The sequence below is a fragment of the Haplochromis burtoni genome, unplaced genomic scaffold, assembly GCF_018398535.1.
Source record: "Haplochromis burtoni strain Fernald_Lab_line unplaced genomic scaffold, NCSU_Asbu1 Contig_8, whole genome shotgun sequence".
NCBI lineage: Eukaryota > Metazoa > Chordata > Actinopteri > Cichliformes > Cichlidae > Haplochromis > Haplochromis burtoni.
In genome coordinates, this window is record NW_024582369.1 from 3510796 (window position 1) to 3527992 (window position 17197).

General features: G+C 37.8%; 2 protein-coding genes across 5 annotated transcripts; one reads left to right on the forward strand and one right to left on the reverse strand.

Moving 5' to 3' along the window:
* The first annotated feature begins 23 nt into the window (after positions 1-23).
* On the forward strand, positions 24-2408 carry zgc:153284 (uncharacterized protein LOC751696 homolog). Its single transcript, XM_005914365.3, has 3 exons — positions 24-208; positions 435-602; positions 2155-2408. Exons 1-3 carry the CDS (start codon positions 164-166, stop codon positions 2215-2217), a joined length of 276 nt encoding a protein of 91 aa, XP_005914427.1. The 5' UTR covers positions 24-163; the 3' UTR covers positions 2218-2408.
* On the reverse strand, positions 2397-12358 carry LOC102312765 (deleted in malignant brain tumors 1 protein). 4 transcript variants are annotated; one of them, XM_005914366.3, is made up of 13 exons: positions 12217-12357; positions 12070-12147; positions 11764-11790; positions 11332-11643; positions 9254-9544; positions 8837-9151; positions 8466-8756; positions 7137-7451; positions 6601-6900; positions 5192-5491; positions 4682-4996; positions 3749-4057; positions 2397-3650 (listed from the first exon to the last, which is right to left on the reverse strand). In XM_005914366.3, exons 2-13 carry the CDS (start codon positions 12119-12121, stop codon positions 3349-3351), a joined length of 3129 nt encoding a protein of 1042 aa, XP_005914428.1. In that variant the 5' UTR covers positions 12122-12147; positions 12217-12357; the 3' UTR covers positions 2397-3348. The 4 variants fall into 4 exon arrangements, with proteins under 4 accessions (XP_005914428.1, XP_042082560.1, XP_005914429.1 ...); XM_042226626.1 differs by lacking the exon at positions 11764-11790 and having other exon boundaries at positions 12217-12358; XM_005914367.3 differs by having other exon boundaries at positions 12070-12358.
* Positions 12359-17197: the final 4839 nt, after the last annotated feature.

Below are 17197 nucleotides of genomic sequence, written 5' to 3' on the forward strand. Positions count from 1 at the left end.
AGTTGTCCAAACCTGTTTACTTTGTGTGTGGTTGCACCAGCAGTGCCTGCATATCTAGCACAGGATCACTCTGTGACTTTCCACTTCTCTCTGCGCTTCTGTCATTCCCACTCTGTCATTCAGTGTTTTTCTGTATTGGACTATTCCTGTTAATATAGCAGAAATGCCAGTCAAAGTGTTTTTTACAAGTGTGAGTGGTTCTACACAGGTACGTTACACAATCTTACTTGTCTTGTTCTTTTATTTTTAGCCAGTGATTAATATATATCACTGATACTATCAAAATATTGTGAGATGTGTGTAAAGTATTTACTTTTATAGACAATCTTACTGCTCTTTATGCACAACTCAGCAACTTTTATTATACAAGAAAACTTTTTATAACAAGTCACACAGCTATTAGTCTTGATAACGGATTAAATATGCCTTTTCAGATTAAGAAGAACCAAGAGAGAGTCTTTTCTATCTTAAAGGCCAAGAAGATCCCCTTTCAACCTGTGGACATTTCTCAGAGTTCTGATGATAAGGATTTAATGAGGCAGGGAGCAGGAGATCCGACCGCGCTTCCTCCACAAATATTCAATGGAGACGTCTACTGTGGAGTAAGTCTCATAGAATAACTAATAATAAGCTGAACCTGTGATTCAAAACTTAAAATTATGATCAGATGTGTTTTATTTACACGCTTGCTGATGTCGTCACACAAAAAAAGAATAGAAACCATGTGGTTAGTCTAAGGCGTGGACACAGTTTTAAAATCAATATTTACACTGTATGCTAACTACTGGTTGTTCACACAGTAAAGCCAGGGGACAGAAATACATGGAGAAATGCATACATACCAATGCTTTGACTTGTACACTCCCTATTCATTCAATCACTCATCAGATTTCAGCCTTCCAGTTAGACTTAGTGAGACAAACTATTTGCTTGCAGAGTATTCCTTTCATCCTTCCAACTTACAAATGGTATATATACAGTTATATCAGAAAACTGAAAGATAGGAGGAAAGAACCTGATTGGCAGCTTTTGATACAGACATTTATGTACCCACAAGTAATGAAGCATGTTAACGTTTTGCCATAGCAAACTTTAGTTTGTGTAATACTTTAGTTAAGGACCGAATATCTCCAAAACATTGAAACCTTTTAACTGCACTATAGACTGTGTTCAATTTACTTTTTATAACAGATAAAGACTACAAGCATGCAAACAATGAATATTGCCAAAAATACCTGAAGACCCAACCCATCAAAAATAGCCAGAAAATTAAGATTTTTTTGGAACTGAGATGTTTATTAACCCATATAACAAAGGCAATTTTTTTCCTATGTCATGTTGTGTATGATATATTTTTTTATTATATATTTATTATATATTTTCTGAATCACATTTGATACATTGGCAACTTTTTGTTAACAACAATGTTACTTTTAGTTAAAAAAAAGAGTTTTGTCCATAATATTTTGAAATTATGGCAAGTATTGATCGTGTTGATGAGATAGAGGTCTCAGACACTCATGAATCAAATATAATACCAAGGGCATTATAGGGTTAAAGCTCAAAAAATGCTGTGGTACAAAGACAACATCAGAAAGAGGTGTGAAACAGTCCAGATAGTCTTTCCCAAAGATATTAATTATTTGACAGCAGTAAGCCAATCAGCCACAGCAGGAGTTAAGATTTCAACTTTTTCCTGCCACAAAGCATCTTAATATTGTTTGTTTTTCTCATTCTCTTAAATCTGCCATTTTTTCCTTTTTTATTATCCAGTGCAAGAACAAATTCAACTGAAAGAATTGGGCTATAAAGAAATGCAAAGAAAGATAAAACAAGAAACCCTTATTGGATTAAAAAATGCGTACCCAACAGTAGGGTGCTGTTTTGCGTGTTCATGTGCAGTTGAGTTGTGTTTTTAATGGTTTGTGTCTTTTTGTGGGTTGTGAACATGAACATATGCTTACCCCAGTAAGCATAACTGTAGCTAATGGTGATCTCAGTTATCTGAATGTCTGGCTTGTTGTGTTGTATGTCATATTGGACAAATGTACAGTACACAGTGCAATATTTTTAAATAGGTTAATAATGCCTTTGTACTAATAGTGTTTTCACTCTGTTTCTCGGAATCCATCATGCATGTCTTCTCTTTTACAGGACATCAGTGCATTTGACAATGCAATAGAGATGGAACAATTGGAGGACTTCCTTAAGCTCTGAAAGGAACAGTGACAACAACTACATTGCCATAACCAACTAAACCTGTTAAAGAGGTGTTTTTTGTTCTTTTTCTTACTTTGTTTTTACCCACACTTGTGTGATAATATATCATGTATTCAAGTTTCCTCAGAGCTAGTCCTAGAAATGCAGTTTTTTTTTAAATAAAAAAATGCTCAGAATAGAATTGCAAATGGCCTTCAGTGACATTTTTTATTTGTGAAGTTTATGTGAGACCACATCCTCTGTTCTCTTCGTGTAACACCTTCTGTGGGATTACTTGCATAGTAGCATTCAAGCTGTTGGTGTCCACTTATGCCTTCTTGTTCCAGTAGCCCACTATTGTGTGCTGTGCAGATGCCTCTGATGCTATGCTGGTCCTCATCCCCACAACACATGACCAGCACACCCTCTTTTTACGCATAAAGACACGATGATAAAAACAATCCTCTGGTTCTTGACAGGTCTTTGATAAACACAACCTTGGCTGAACAACTATACATGGCATATTACAATGTGTTTCATTTATTTAACAGGAGCTAACCTTCCAATGTGGCTGAATTAAAACAAGTTTGAAAGAAGAGTGGACCAAAATGGCTCCACATTAAAGTGAAACCCTCATCACCAGTGAGTGATGCAGAAGCAGTGTCCACAACTTACTGCTTCCATGTGGTGCTAATCAAATGCACTTGATTAACTTATTATCAGCAAGAAAAGAAGAAATAACAACGATATAAATGGTTTATATTACATTGATATTAAGAGTCTTTGAAGGAACTGAATTGAAGGATTTTTTGGCGATGCTAACGCTGTAGAGACAGGCATACTCTCCGTGCTGTTCATGACTTATTGCAGCGAGCTCAAAATTGGCCAGGTAGAAGGCTGAGTGGCCAAATGCTGACTTTGATTCAGTAGTGTTTGTGTTTAAATGTGTGAAATAGAAGACGCCTCTAGGGTATATAGAATGAACAGAGCAAGTGACAGTGAGGGTGCTGCCTCGAGAGACAGAAATTGTGTCAGGATTGGTGACTTCCATTGCATTGGGGGACATCAGGGAGATGTTGGGTTTTTCCACTTTAACTGCAAACAACAATTTCCGATAATTGTGCAAAACAGAGGAAACAATGCACAAAATTACTGACCTACAACGGAAAGGTCAGCAGGATTTCCTTGAGGATAGTAGATGACTTCACTGGCCAACACCTTTTGATATTCACAGTAGTATGAACCCTTCTGACTAAAGTCCACTTTAGGGAAGACAAAGGTTGCAGATGCATGATCTGAGAATTTTTCCATTTGAAATGACCCTTGGGTTTTTTTCAGGAGAAATCTCCCACCCATGCGTTCTGTTACTAGCGTGCAGGTAATTTCAACTTTGTCACCCCACTTAACCTCTGCAGCAGGACTTATTGTGATTTTGGGCTTCTGTTGACCACCTGAAGCAGATAATAAATGTTTCTTGTGTAACAGCCAAAACAACTTTCTCAGGAGCAATGAGATCATTTGTCAGTTCAAAATGAGCTATGTCTCTTACCTAAGCAGATAACGCTGGCATCTTCATCGTGCCCACAGTTATTTTCTCCAAATCCATCGTGTAAACAATGAGTAAGTGCAGACTCTTGGCCTGAGCATGCCACATTATCCAGCCATACTGGACCAGAGCCTCTACCAAAATGGGCACTTAGAGGTGCTGAAATGGCATGACCGCAATCAAGCTGTCTGCATACCACATCGGCATCGCTCATTTCCCAATCGTCATCACACACAGTTCCCCACTGTCCTTTATAGAAGACCTCCACTCTGCCGGAGCATTCACCTGAGCCATCCACCAACCGGACTTGTGCTGCATAACAGAGCAGAAAGAGTGAATACAAGTACAATGGAAAGTCCTTAAAACAACCAAAAAGAAGACAAAACTATAAAAGGACTTGAAAGGATTCTTCTCTATATATTTTACAAAATGTTTGTATTAATGCATAAAAAACAAATACCAAAATATAATATTAATTGGATATTATATCGCTTATTAGTCCATTATGTTAGGCAAAAGGAGTATTGCAACAACTGTTTCAAGTCATGGGAAATATGACGTTTTCGCTTTTTAATGGATGAAGTCCATACTACTCAAGTCTATGTAAGATAAATAACTAGTAAGCTAGCTGAGCTTAGCTTAGCTATAAAGAAAGCATTACCTAGACTGGCTTTGTCTAACAGTGACCTCTACAGCTTTCTGTTTGGCAATATGTAGCAAGCAATAGGCAAAACAGTTGCTGGCTAATCCTACTCCCTAAGCCAGATAGGTGTAAAAAAAAACATTTTCTAAAGAAAAAAAACAAAAACGCAAAAAGAAAATAATTTTGTTAAACATTAATCTGCACATGGCTGACCAAATTAAATAAGACAGTTTTTCAATCCAGTGTTATAATTTGGAAATTTATGAAACCAACTTTGATATAAAAGGCCTTACCAGCACAGAGAACACCGGCATCATGTTCATGCCCACAGTCTTCTCTTGTAAAACCCTTCACCGAGCATTCTTGAAGAGAAGTCACGCTGTGGAAACAAGAAGTGCTAGCCTCCACCACTGACCCACTGCCTTGGCCAAAAAAAGCAGCACCAGGAGCATTCACGGCGCGTCCACACTCCAGCAGCTCGCACACCACTCCAGCTTTACTTAGAGTCCAGTCTGTGTCACATACTGCGTGCCACTGCTCGCCGTGACGTACCTCCACTCTCCCAGAGCACTCATCAGTACTGTTAACCAACCGCACTGCCAAGCTCCCTGTGAAGTAAACAAAAAAAATATAGCCACAGGTATATAAGAATATTCTGTTTTAAACTGTGACGTACTTAGTTATATTATACATTATTTAAATTCAGAAGACAATATCTTAAAAAGTAAGCAAAAGAAGAAGAAGAAGCAGAAGAAGAAGCTGCCAAAATTACATTTTGGCATTTTATTTTTGCTTCTTCTTACCTGTGCAGGAAACACCGGCAACTACAGTTGTGTCACAGGTTCTGTCCAGACCTGGTCTTTGTGGACACTGATTCAATGTAGGCTCCTTTCCATTGCATTCAATTTGATCATTCCAGGTCTGTCCTGTACCAGGGCCAAGTTGAAGAAGCTTATGAGGACTCCCACAGTCCAACTGTCTGCACACCACTGCTGCATCATTCATGTCCCAGGATTCAGCACACATAGTCCCCCACTGGCCTTTGTCATAAATCTCTACTCTTCCATCACAATGAGTGGATCCACCGGTTAATCTCACGTTTCCTGGAAATGATAGCCGTTATATTAATGTACATGAAATACAACTTGACCCACAACTGTATATAGTGCACTGTATGACTTTTTGTTTTGTTTTGAACTAGGGATGTACTGCTGACTGATTAAGTGGTTAATATTTTTGTGTTGCATCACATTAATTTTGTGCTGGATCCAAACAGCAGTGGACAGTCCAAGCACGTAAAACATCTTTTATGTTGAAAATGTAGCCATACTGTAATATATCGACATGTATGTGATATCTGTAGAAGTTGGTCCAATGGAAATGATAGTTGAGAGAGGAACTCTATGAATGAGTGTGCTTGTTTGATACAAGGAGGACCTGTGGTTAATGGGCTTCTAAGATTTCATTCATGTTTACAGACATTACAGTTATCTTTATGCTTGGCTAGCAAGGCTAAATCCTTTTTTTGGTTTGTGGTTGCCATGCTGAGGAAGATGATCAAATTTGAAGCTTGGAGAAATGTATCCATTCTTCTGACTGGTGGTTGTCAATAAAGCCAGTCAAAAGCCAGAGTGATGCTATTGGTATTATTGATATATGACGTTAGTTTTGTATATACACAGTGTCTTAGTGTTTGATTATTTTTAGTGACTGTGCTTGTGAAATCTTGATACTTTTGCTTCATGTCTGAGTAGGATGAATTTTTGTGTGGTATGTCGGGACTAAGCCTACTGAGCTTTTGACAGTATACTCAAAAACATAGCACACCTTAAAAACTCAGTATATAAGACTGTTGGAAAGTCTTCAGTTTTTGTGCCTTCTAATCTAACCTTTTAGTTGAACATAGTTTCCATATTTATTCTAGATACTCCATATCTAGATTGGTACCTGACAAATCACTGCTTGGGGTTTCATTGCATAATTATAAATCGGGTGTTTTGCATGAACACGGTGTTTCACTAAATCACTGGTCTTTTTTCTAAAGTTAGTCCAGTTTTCTGCATTTCTTCATGTAACTTGAAGCCCTTGTACCAATATTTAAAGGTTGTGTGAAAGGGCCAGAAACAATTTCCATCTTAGTTTTTTTAAAGAAGAATATAATGGATTCATTTTCTTTTTGAAAGTCTAATTTCAATTTGACATCAGGCTTTACCTGAGCATACCACAGAGGCATCTTCAGTACCATCGGTGATAGATCTGGTATGGTCTCTAAACGTGCACTGCGTGAGAGAACTCTCTCTGCCGTTACAGCGAATCTCGTACCCTCTCAGATCTCGACCTTTACCAAATGACTCTGCGATCTTGACAGGATCTCCACAGTTCATCTCTCTGCACACCACAGCAGCTTCATTCATTCCCCAGTTAACATTAAATGCTTGTGACCAGTGTTCCCCATGGTGGACCTTCACTCTTCCTGAGCACTTGTCAGTCCCATTGTTTAGTCGAATGGCAGCTACAAAGCACAGTAGAGAAAAAATATCAGCAATTCGTTGGTGTTCATCTGAAAGAATTGTATTAATTGAAGCTTCATCTGATATTGGTGTTGCAGAAATAACTGCTATGTAATCAATAACTGAACATTTTTTGGAGTACAAATATCCAAAGAAAATGCTACATCCAGAACTTTTTGGGATCTAAAGGTAAAAAAAACAAAGACACTTTGTGAAATGAAACATCAATAGTTTGTACCTGAACAAATCACTCCTGCATCTTCATCATGACCACAGTTATTCTCTCCAAAGGAGCGATGACTGCATTGCCCAAGAGACGTCTCATTACCCAGACAGTTGACATTATCCAGCCAGATCACTCCTTGTCCTTCACCAAAGAAGGCACCAGGTTTAACTCTCTGAGGTGTTCCACAGTCCATGGCTCTGCACACCACCTCAGCCTCTCTTAAGTCCCAGTCATCATCACACACTGTTCCCCACTGGCCGTCATGCAGAATCTCCACTCGGCCAGAGCATCGGTCAATGCCGTTCACAAGCCTTAGCGGTGGTTGACCTGAGGGCACACGTTAAACAAATAACAATAAATATTATAAGCTGTTGCTTTTCTTTGTTTTGTTTTTTAAGGTTGTCATCAATTTTAAAATTTGTTGTAACAGATTTTTTTATTTATTCATTTTTGGCGTCTTGGGGACAGCAGAAACTAACTTTACAGCAGCATGTTGTGTAGCTTCATATCTATCCATCATACATGAGCAGTCTGAGACACAACCTAAGAGCAGACTACATGGCTGAGAGCCTGATTCAGAAATCAGTGTTGGCAATGGGAGTAGAACTCAAAGATTAAGAAGTGTTGCCCAATACTTTTCGCCATTTAGTGTATATCATGTAACAATCAGAGTTTGTGGATATAAATAAGACGTTAATGTCTTGAAAGAGAATGCTTTTATAACAAGCTCTAGGTGCATAAAGGCAAAAAACAGGTCATTTTAGTCCATTGCTAGTTGGTTCCAGCCTGATGGTGTCATAATGTCAGGAGTAACTGAAGTTGTGTAGATATAAATTGCCTATTACTGTGGTGAAATAAAACTTTACCTGTTGCAGGCAGACAAACATTAAAAATAGGTCATTTTAACATGTTGCTAGGTGATTGCTAGGCTACATAGTGATATAATAATATCTGATATAGATAAGAAACTTCAAAGTCTTAAGCTATGCCACGTTTAGTTGCTCAGCTCCTAATTGTAAAGAAGTAGTTGGTGGACAACAAAACAGACAGAAACACAGAGAATGCAGAAATGACTTTACGAAGCCTTTATAAAAAAAAGTTAAAGTGCAAAACTGTAACCCATTCTATTGTCTTTGACTTGTGAGTGTCTGTCAGTAGACTGAGCCTTCAGAATTTTAGTTTAAATGCTTTTGATGAGCCTCAGACCTTTAAACACATTCACAAGTACATATTAAGTGAAAGAAATACTCCACATGAGCAAACCTTTTCTTTTAAAAGTTGTCCAAACGTGACATTTGCTATTTTTGGAAAGCAGGATTGCAGCATGTCTGTATCTTTTACCTGCACATGCGAGAGATACACCTTCACATGACCCTCTGTGTTCTTGCAGTTGACACTGGCTGATAGAGTTCACATTATCAGAGCATCTACTTGTGAGCCCTTGCAGTGAGCTGTCACCAAAGTAGAAGGTGTCTTTGGAATTTTTTGGAGCTCCACAGTCGAGCTCCTTGCATATGACTGTAGCTTCTTTAAGACCCCAGTTATTACTACAAAGTTTCCCCCATTGGCCATCATGGAAAACCTCCACTCTGCCAGAACAAGTGTCACTCCCATTTATCAATCTGACTGTCTCTGCAAAGCAAAATTTGGCATCATTGGGATTGTCATTAAAACTCAGTTTTGAGAAACAAACAGAACAGAGCCTGTGTTACCTGAGCACACAAGGCCAGCATCTTCATTGTGGTCACAGACATGTTCTTCAAAATCTTTGTGAGGGCAGTCAGCGAGTAACATTTCATGACCAGTGCACTCCATCTCATCCAACCAAACCTGACCCTCGCCTCTCCCAAAGTAAGCCTTGTACTTGACTGAGAGAACATTCCCACAGTTCATCTCTTGACAAGCTACAGCTGCATCTTGCATCCCCCATTTGTCATCACAAACTGTTCCCCATTGTCCTTTATAGTAGATTTCAACTCTACCAGAGCAGCGATTAGTCCCATTCACCAGCCGAATGGGTTGACTGTCTGTTAAGAAAGAAAAAAAAAAGTTAGGGGCATGGTTTTTCTTTCAGAAAGGGACAATCTAACAGTGTCAGTTTTACTGGCCATGTACCATGGCCAACTTACTTGCACAGACAACAGTAGCATCAACACAGCTTTCTCTGAAATCTTCAAGTTTGCACTGTGAGATTGAGTTCTCATTTCCAGAGCAAGTGGTTTTGATGGCAGACAGTTCATGTGCTTCTCCAAAATATGGTGTTTCATTCTGACCGAGAGGATCGCCGCAGCCGGCTTCTCTGCATGCCACCTGAGCTGCTTCCTTGCCCCAGTCATTGCAAACTCTTTTCCACTGACCCTTGTGGTAGACTTCCACTCTGCCATTACAACGAGTGGTTCCTTTCTCAAAGCGCACATGTTCTGCAAATGATGTGGATATTAAATGTAATAAAATAATAATATGTTTCATAAATAATAATACAATCAGCCAGTGTGTCTGTATTTCCCATAGTCTATATACAATAATACTACTAATTCTAGTGAAGATTTTAACTTTGTCAGAACCAAATTGGAAGAAACTGGCATCTAAAGCATATTACCAAAAGAAAACAAAAGAATGTCTTGGTGCATGCTTAATCATCCGTAAGTAAGTAAATCCCAAAAGGTTTATTCTGTTCATCTGGACGTAACGTTTTCAGTGGGAGAAACGTTTCCTCACTAATCGAAGTGACTTCTTCAGTCTCAGCTGACTGCAGGTCTCCCCAACCTTATAAACAGTATATTTGAACAATAACTGAAACCAGCCTACTGAATGAACAATGGGCTGTGAGGTCAGTTCTTTGATCATTAATATGCAAATTGTCATGATCATTGATCAACAGCAACTGGTCAAAGACCACTGATCAATGGCCATAAGTAGCATTCACAGAGAGTTGGGGAATGGCTGCAATCACAGTGCTTTAAGATGGTGAAAGATGTACCCTTAGGCCCCCACCTCGATTCAGAGATGGTCTTTCCCTTTTCACGTAAATGGACTCCTTGACTCCTTGCTCCAATCAGCGTTCCTCCACGATGTGTACATCCTCATCATTGAAAGAGTGTCCATTGGTCTGCAGCGAACTGAGACTGAAGAGGTCACTTGGATGAGTGACAAAACATTTCTCCCACTAAAAACGCTACGTGCAGATGAACAAAATCAACGTTTTGGGAAAGCAAAAAATGTTAAAGGTCAATTGGAGAAATTAATACTGCTCTCATAAGTATCTGCTGATACCCTCAAGACTAGGAGAATGCTCTTGCCAGTAAAAAAAAATCTGTCTTCCACTATCTCAAAAGCTCAAGTTTACTTCCCGAGAAGCCAAACTGTTAATTTACCTGTTTTTAATTGATATTAAATTCTTGATAATGCACAAAATAATTGTTTGTAATCAAAGCTAAACTTTTAATGTATCAAGAGTCATACACTGCAAATTGTTTTCAACAGGACTGTGTGCGTAATGTTTGATCAAAATGTTTTTTAGTGTCTGGGCAAGATAAACATACTAATTATTATATCTTAGCACAGTTTAAATACACTTTTTAAATATACTGACTCATGCATAAAAGTATGTGACATCATTTATCTTTCCACAATAGAAGGAGCAAAAACGAAATTAAATCATAAGACATGTACGTTATCTTTAAATGCTATATGTATAGCACATTTTCTTCTTGCTTCTTTCAAGAAGAACAAATGTGACTCCATGATGGCTGTTCTCAAAGCCTAACAATTGTGGAAATGTTGCAGCAATGAGAAACCTAAACCACATAACATGGTGAGCTAACATAATTGCTGTGTTAGCTGGTTTTCTCTTAGGTTGTACAGGATTTCTCAATTTCAACAACAGTTCCACATTTTACGAAAAGGGGCAGTTTTGACATCTTGCTGATGTGAATGAATTCTGCCTGACTTCTGATAACTTTAACTGTTAATGCAGTGCTAGCTTAGCTTGGCAGAAAGACTGGAAAATGGTAGAATGTGACAAAAAAATCCACCTACCTAACCTAAACATGTTGCATTTGTTAAAGTGATATTATATTGGACTGAGAAAGCTGTTAACATGTGGCAGCAAAAAAATAAATGTCTTAGCACATTTTCTCGAAGAAAAGGTTTTCTATGAAGGTTTGTGAGGGAAAACAAAAATATGTCAAACATCATTGGGGCTTACCTGAGCAGACCACTCCTGCATCTTCATTGTGGCCACAGTTATTTACCCCAAACGGTTTGTGCTGACACTGAAGGATGGAAGACTCGTGCCCAGTACACTGTACGTCATCCAACCAGATCTCATCCTTTCCCTGTCCAAAGAAGGCGTCTTTTTTAGCCTCGATAGCTGTCCCACAGCTTAACTCTCGACACACCACCTCAGCGTTAGCAATGCTCCACTGATCGTGACAGACAGTTCCCCAATTTCCTTTGTGGAAGACCTCCACTCTGCCAGAGCAACGCGAAGGTCCGACCAGCCTAATATTCTCACATTCTGGATATGAAAAAAACAAAACCACAAAGGATGCACAATGTGTAACCTTGTCCTCAACCACATTTCACAATTTTTATCTTTTTAATGTAGAAATCAAAGTCTCATGAGTTACTTACTGACCTGTAAACTGCAGGAAACTCAACAGGCCTGCAGCAAAAATACATATCGCAAAAGTGATCTGATTAAGCCTGACAGCCCAGAGGTTTAGATATAAAACAGCATTCTTAAGTTAAAAGCCTTCACTGTAGTCAATAATTTGTCAAATATTTTACAAATCGGGAACATAAGAGGGTCCCAGATAATTTTAAATTCATCCATTAAAAAATGTTTAACACTTTTCAGTCATCTAAGCATATATCTCACTACACTCAAGAAAACACACGTCCACATGAAGTCAAACTGAGACAAAAGCCTCCAGTAACTCACCAAGAGACAAGTGAAAAAGAAAATGTCGTTTTTCATCAAAAATGAGGATCATATTGTGTCTTCAGTGTTGGCCAGTCACTGTAAAATAATACCATAATACCTTAGTCATTTTGTTTTCACCAAAAGGTGTTTATATAGGCCTCTTACCTATTTAAATCCTGCAAGACTGCTGCGCTAACAGAAGGACCTCAGAGTCTTTAATAAAAACGTTCTCATGTTCCCCAAGAACAGATCCAGTAACTATTTTAAATGAAAAGGTCCACCTGTATTGGACTGCAACCTGGACACATGTTGACTTTTTGATCAATCATTAAAGATGAGACGATGAGAGGGTTTTATCTTTTTTTCCACAACGCCTGTGGAAATATTTAAAAGAAAAAGAAAACATTTAACTTAACTTATTAATGGAAGAAGATTGATGTCATTTTAGTAGAAAAAAAAAACCCAAATTGGGCCATGAGTTTTCTTCAGAATTCATGCTGTTTTTCTCAAAACAGGATGTTTTGAGAAAAGTCTAGCAGAGATCCTGTATGAATAATATGACCACTTCTGCTTTTCCTCTTGTTACATGTCAGGAAGAAAGAAAAGCCTTTAAGAGAAAGCTACTCTTTTTTGGGTTTTAGATGGTTTACATTTTATGTATTTGTGTAACAGTAAAATTTAAAATAACTTATTATGACATTTGGCAAATCAGACCATTTATTCTTCTTGCAGTGAGCATATGTCCGCATATGAAACTATGCTGTATTTCCTTATGTTTCTATATTGTATATTATTTTAACACACAGTGATACTACACTTCAAAACTGAGCATGTTCAATAGGCTTATGGGATTGAATTAATAGGAAATAAAAACAAAGTTGTTAATTTATCCAACTTTCTAATATTGTATCATCAGCAAGGTATCTATGGGACTCCAAAGTGTTCAAAATTAAATAAATAAATAGGTCAAGATGAAATAAATAACTATGTGAATAAATAAGACACAGATATGTAATGTGAGAATGATATTGTGAAATCATGGAACACATTTTGAAAACAATGCTCATTATTGTGAAATATATTACATTCTGCTATATAAATTTACTTATTATTGTGAAATATTATTTCATGGTCATTATTTTTCACAATAACAGAGATTATTCCTGAGGCATTTTATTTATTTCCAGCCGTTTATATTCCAAAATGACCTTTTTTCAAAGTCAGTCTTTATTTCAAAATCCCGTTTTTCCCGATGGTCTATTTATTTCATAATGCGACTTTTCAGCAGAATGACTTTGTCTGTCAATCAATGTAAGTGGGCTGGACCTTTGCACCTATTGGCTTATCGTTTACCATCGACTAGTTCCCCTGGAAACAGGTGTTGTGCCAAAAAGTGATTGTCTGCCAGAAACTGATTGCCGTCCGCGGGAGCGCGCGCAGCCGCTTAAAGCTGTAGCGCGTTGCCAGCTACTTCCGTGCAACTGATATAACGTGGGGGGAACAAAACCCAAACACATTTATGCCTTTGTTATTAGGCAAAGGTATGCATTTATGGAGCTTTAACGTTTCTTGTAACCGAATTATGACGCTTATCAGAAGGTTGCTTTCAGTATGTAGCGCAGTCACGAATGACTACACGCATCACGATGGAATAATTAATGCCTACAGGTTTAGTATGTCTACTCTCGTTGTTCATATTTGTTATAAGACTGTCGAATAGTAGTTAAAACAATAAAGACCTATTGTGCCAGTATCACCTGACTCTTTCTTGTTTGTTCAGAATAACGACTGAGAACATGGCATTTTAGCGCTACCACAAAGTGATTGTGGCCTATAACTTGTCACTGAAACAATATTTCGGCTTCAAACTTGTTGGATATATTCCAGAAGGGTTACATGTGGGTTACATGTAGGGTTATATTATATTCCCCAAAACTCTCCAAGAACTGCTGAATAACTTGTACAGGAACAATAAAACTGATAATATGCCATTTTCAAGCTGCCAAAAAGTGATGTGGCCTAAAACTTGTCACTGAAACAATATTTCTGCTTCAAACTTTTAACAAAATACTCGTGTTACCTTGTTTTGTCTAATTCATACTGGCTGCAAGATTTACCCACGGTGGTACCACAGGAGCTGTGCCAAGAAGCCCCGCAAGACCAAAAAAAACCCCATTTGTTTGTGAAGCATGCTGGTCAGAGGGTTGCTGTCAATTTTTCAACGTTTTTGAAATGTTTCTTGTTTTGTATCGTCGTCTCCTATAATATTTATTGGTTGTTTATTTGTTTATTAATTCATTAATTTATGTTCGTGTTGCTGTGTGTGTTTCTGTGTTTTTCACAACATTAGAGTTCAGCTTTGATTGCAATTTGTTTGTAGGATGATTCAATTATTTTGTGTTTCCTAACATGTTAGCATAGTTACTGTATGCAAAGAATTAATATATATGTTGTTCCATGGTTTACTGGTGTTGAGCTTCCGCTATACCCCCTGTTTCTGGTCTATTTGTTAGTTTATTTTAACTGGTGGTTTCTTCTTTAATTGGATGTAATTGTTATTTGTTTTTGGTTTTCGTTTCAATTAATAAGTGCTGTATTGGAATGACATTTTTATTACCGTTTGTTTTGTCTTTCCTATTACTTGGTGTTCTTAATGTGTTTAAGCAGATCTCCTCCCACCTGTTTCCATTTGGCCATTATCCTTTTTTTGTATTATTTTTGAATTACAACATTTTTGAAATTTGAAGTTTTATGCACAGGTTGAAAAGGACATATTATCGTTATGAATGTTCTTTTAAAAGTTATTCAGCAGCTCTTGGAAAGTGTTTGGGATATAATATATCACATGCAACCCTTCTGGATTATATCCAACAAGTTTGAAGCAGAAATATTGTTTCAGTGACAAGTTATAGTCCACAATCACTTTTTGGCAGGCTGAAAATGGCATATTATCAATGTTAATGTTCCTTTACAGGTTATCCAGCAGTTCTAAGGGACTGTTTGAGATGTAATATTTGACATATGACCCTTCTAATTGACATCCGCCAAGTTTGAAGCAGAAATATTGTTTCAGTGACAAGTTATAGTCCACAATCACCTTTTGGCAGCTTGAAAATGGCATATTATCAGTTTTATTGTTCCTGTACAAGTTATTCAGCAGTTCTTGGAGAGTTTTTGGGATATAATATATCACATGTAACCCTTCTGGAATATATCCAACAAGTAGTTTGAAGCCGAAATATTGTTTCAGTGACAAGTTATAGGCCACAATCACTTTTTGGTAGCGCTAAAATGCCATGTTCTCAGTCGTTATTCTGAACAAACAAGAAAGAGTCAGGTGATACTGGCACAATAGGTCTTTATTGTTTTAACTACTATTCGACAGTCTTATAACAAATATGAACAACGAGAGTAGACATACTAAACCTGTAGGCATTAATTATTCTATCGTGATGCGTGTAGTCATTCGTGACTGCGCTACATACTGAAAGCAACCTTCTGATAAGCGTCATAATTCGGTTACAAGAAACGTTAAAGCTCCATAAATGCATACCTTTGCCTAATAACAAAGGCATAAATGTGTTTGGGTTTTGTTCCCCCCACGTTATATCAGTTGCACGGAAGTAGCTGGCAACGCGCTACAGCTTTAAGCGGCTGCGCGCGCTCCCGCGGACGGCAATCAGTTTCTGGCAGACAATCACTTTTTGGCACAACACCTGTTTCCAGGGGAACTAGTCGATGGTAAACGATAAGCCAATAGGTGCAAAGGTCCAGCCCACTTACATTGATTGACAGACAAAGTCATTCTGCTGAAAAGTCGCATTATGAAATAAATAGACCATCGGGAAAAACGGGATTTTGAAATAAAGACTGACTTTGAAAAAAGGTCATTTTGGAATATAAACGGCTGGAAATAAATAAAATGCCTCAGGAATAATCTCTGTTATTGTGAAAAATAATGACCATGAAATAATATTTCACAATAATAAGTAAATTTATATAGCAGAATGTAATATATTTCACAATAATGAGCATTGTTTTCAAAATGTGTTCCATGATTTCACAATATCATTCTCACATTACATATCTGTGTCTTATTTATTCACATAGTTATTTATTTCATCTTGACCTATTTATTTATTTAATTTTGAACACTTTGGAGTTCAATAGGGTATCATCTTAGGTACACCTTGCTAGTACATGGTTAGACCCCATTTTGCCTTCTGAACTGCCTTAATTCTGTGTGACACATATTCATCTGACATTTTGTCCATGTTGACATGACAGCATCACACAGTTGCTGCAGATTTGTTGGCTGCACAGCCACAATGTGAATCTCCCCATCCTAAAAGTGCACTGCTGGATTGAGATCTGGTGACTGTTGAGGGCATTTAAGGACAGTGAACTGAGTGTCATGTTTGAAGAAACCAGTTTGTGATGATTTGTGCTTTGAGGAATGGAATGGTGCTTTGTCCTGCTGGAAGCAGCCATCAGTACACATCTGCACACTGTGGGATGGACACTGTCAACTGCATTACTCAGGCAGGCTGTGGTGTTCAACTGATCTTCTACCGATGTGGAACTACACTCAAAAGCATCTGGCCCTAACGCTTAACACATTCAATGCCACTTAAATCACCTGTCGTCCCCATTCTGATGCTCAGTTTGAACTTAATGAGGTTGTCTTAGCCATATCTACCCTACTAAATGCATTGAATTGCTGCCACGTGATTGGTTGATTAGATATTTGAGTGAATGAACAATTGAACAGGTGTACTTTATGAAGTGGCTGGTAGGTATGTTTCACTTGCGTGTTAAAGAGTCTTATTACTTTGGAGGCCAGAGGGTCTGAACATTATGAAAACACTTCCTGGTCCGTTGTATTAAATATTGCCTTTTTTCTAACATTAGTGAATATCAGTAACAGAACTAGAAAAGAGAATTAGAGAATACTTATGTTTGTAATGGACAACAAGTTAAGCACATATTGACATCTGGGTAAATCATTGCAGGATTTGAAATTCTCTGATGGGAAATTAGATCACATCTTTATTTGAACAAGAAGGCAACACGCGTGACCTGATAAACAGGGTGATTATGTCACAAGCAGGATAATAGTCTAACAAGTAGATAGGCATAGAAATAG

Bases quoted from the DNA above. Each gene is read 5' to 3' on its own strand.
- zgc:153284 (XM_005914365.3), top strand. From the start codon at position 164: ATGCCAGTCAAAGTGTTTTTTACAAGTGTGAGTGGTTCTACACAG. The intron at 209-434 runs GTACGTTACACA...ATGCCTTTTCAG, and splicing joins GTGTGAGTGGTTCTACACAG to ATTAAGAAGAACCAAGAGAG. The intron at 603-2,154 runs GTAAGTCTCATA...TCTCTTTTACAG, and splicing joins ATGGAGACGTCTACTGTGGA to GACATCAGTGCATTTGACAA.
- LOC102312765 (XM_005914367.3), bottom strand. From the start codon at position 12,121: ATGATCCTCATTTTTGATGAAAAACGACATTTTCTTTTTCACTTGTCT. The intron at 9,545-11,331 runs GTAAGCCCCAAT...CATCATTTGCAG, and splicing joins TGCAGGAGTGGTCTGCTCAG to AACATGTGCGCTTTGAGAAA. The intron at 5,492-6,600 runs GTAAAGCCTGAT...TATCATTTCCAG, and splicing joins TGCCTCTGTGGTATGCTCAG to GAAACGTGAGATTAACCGGT.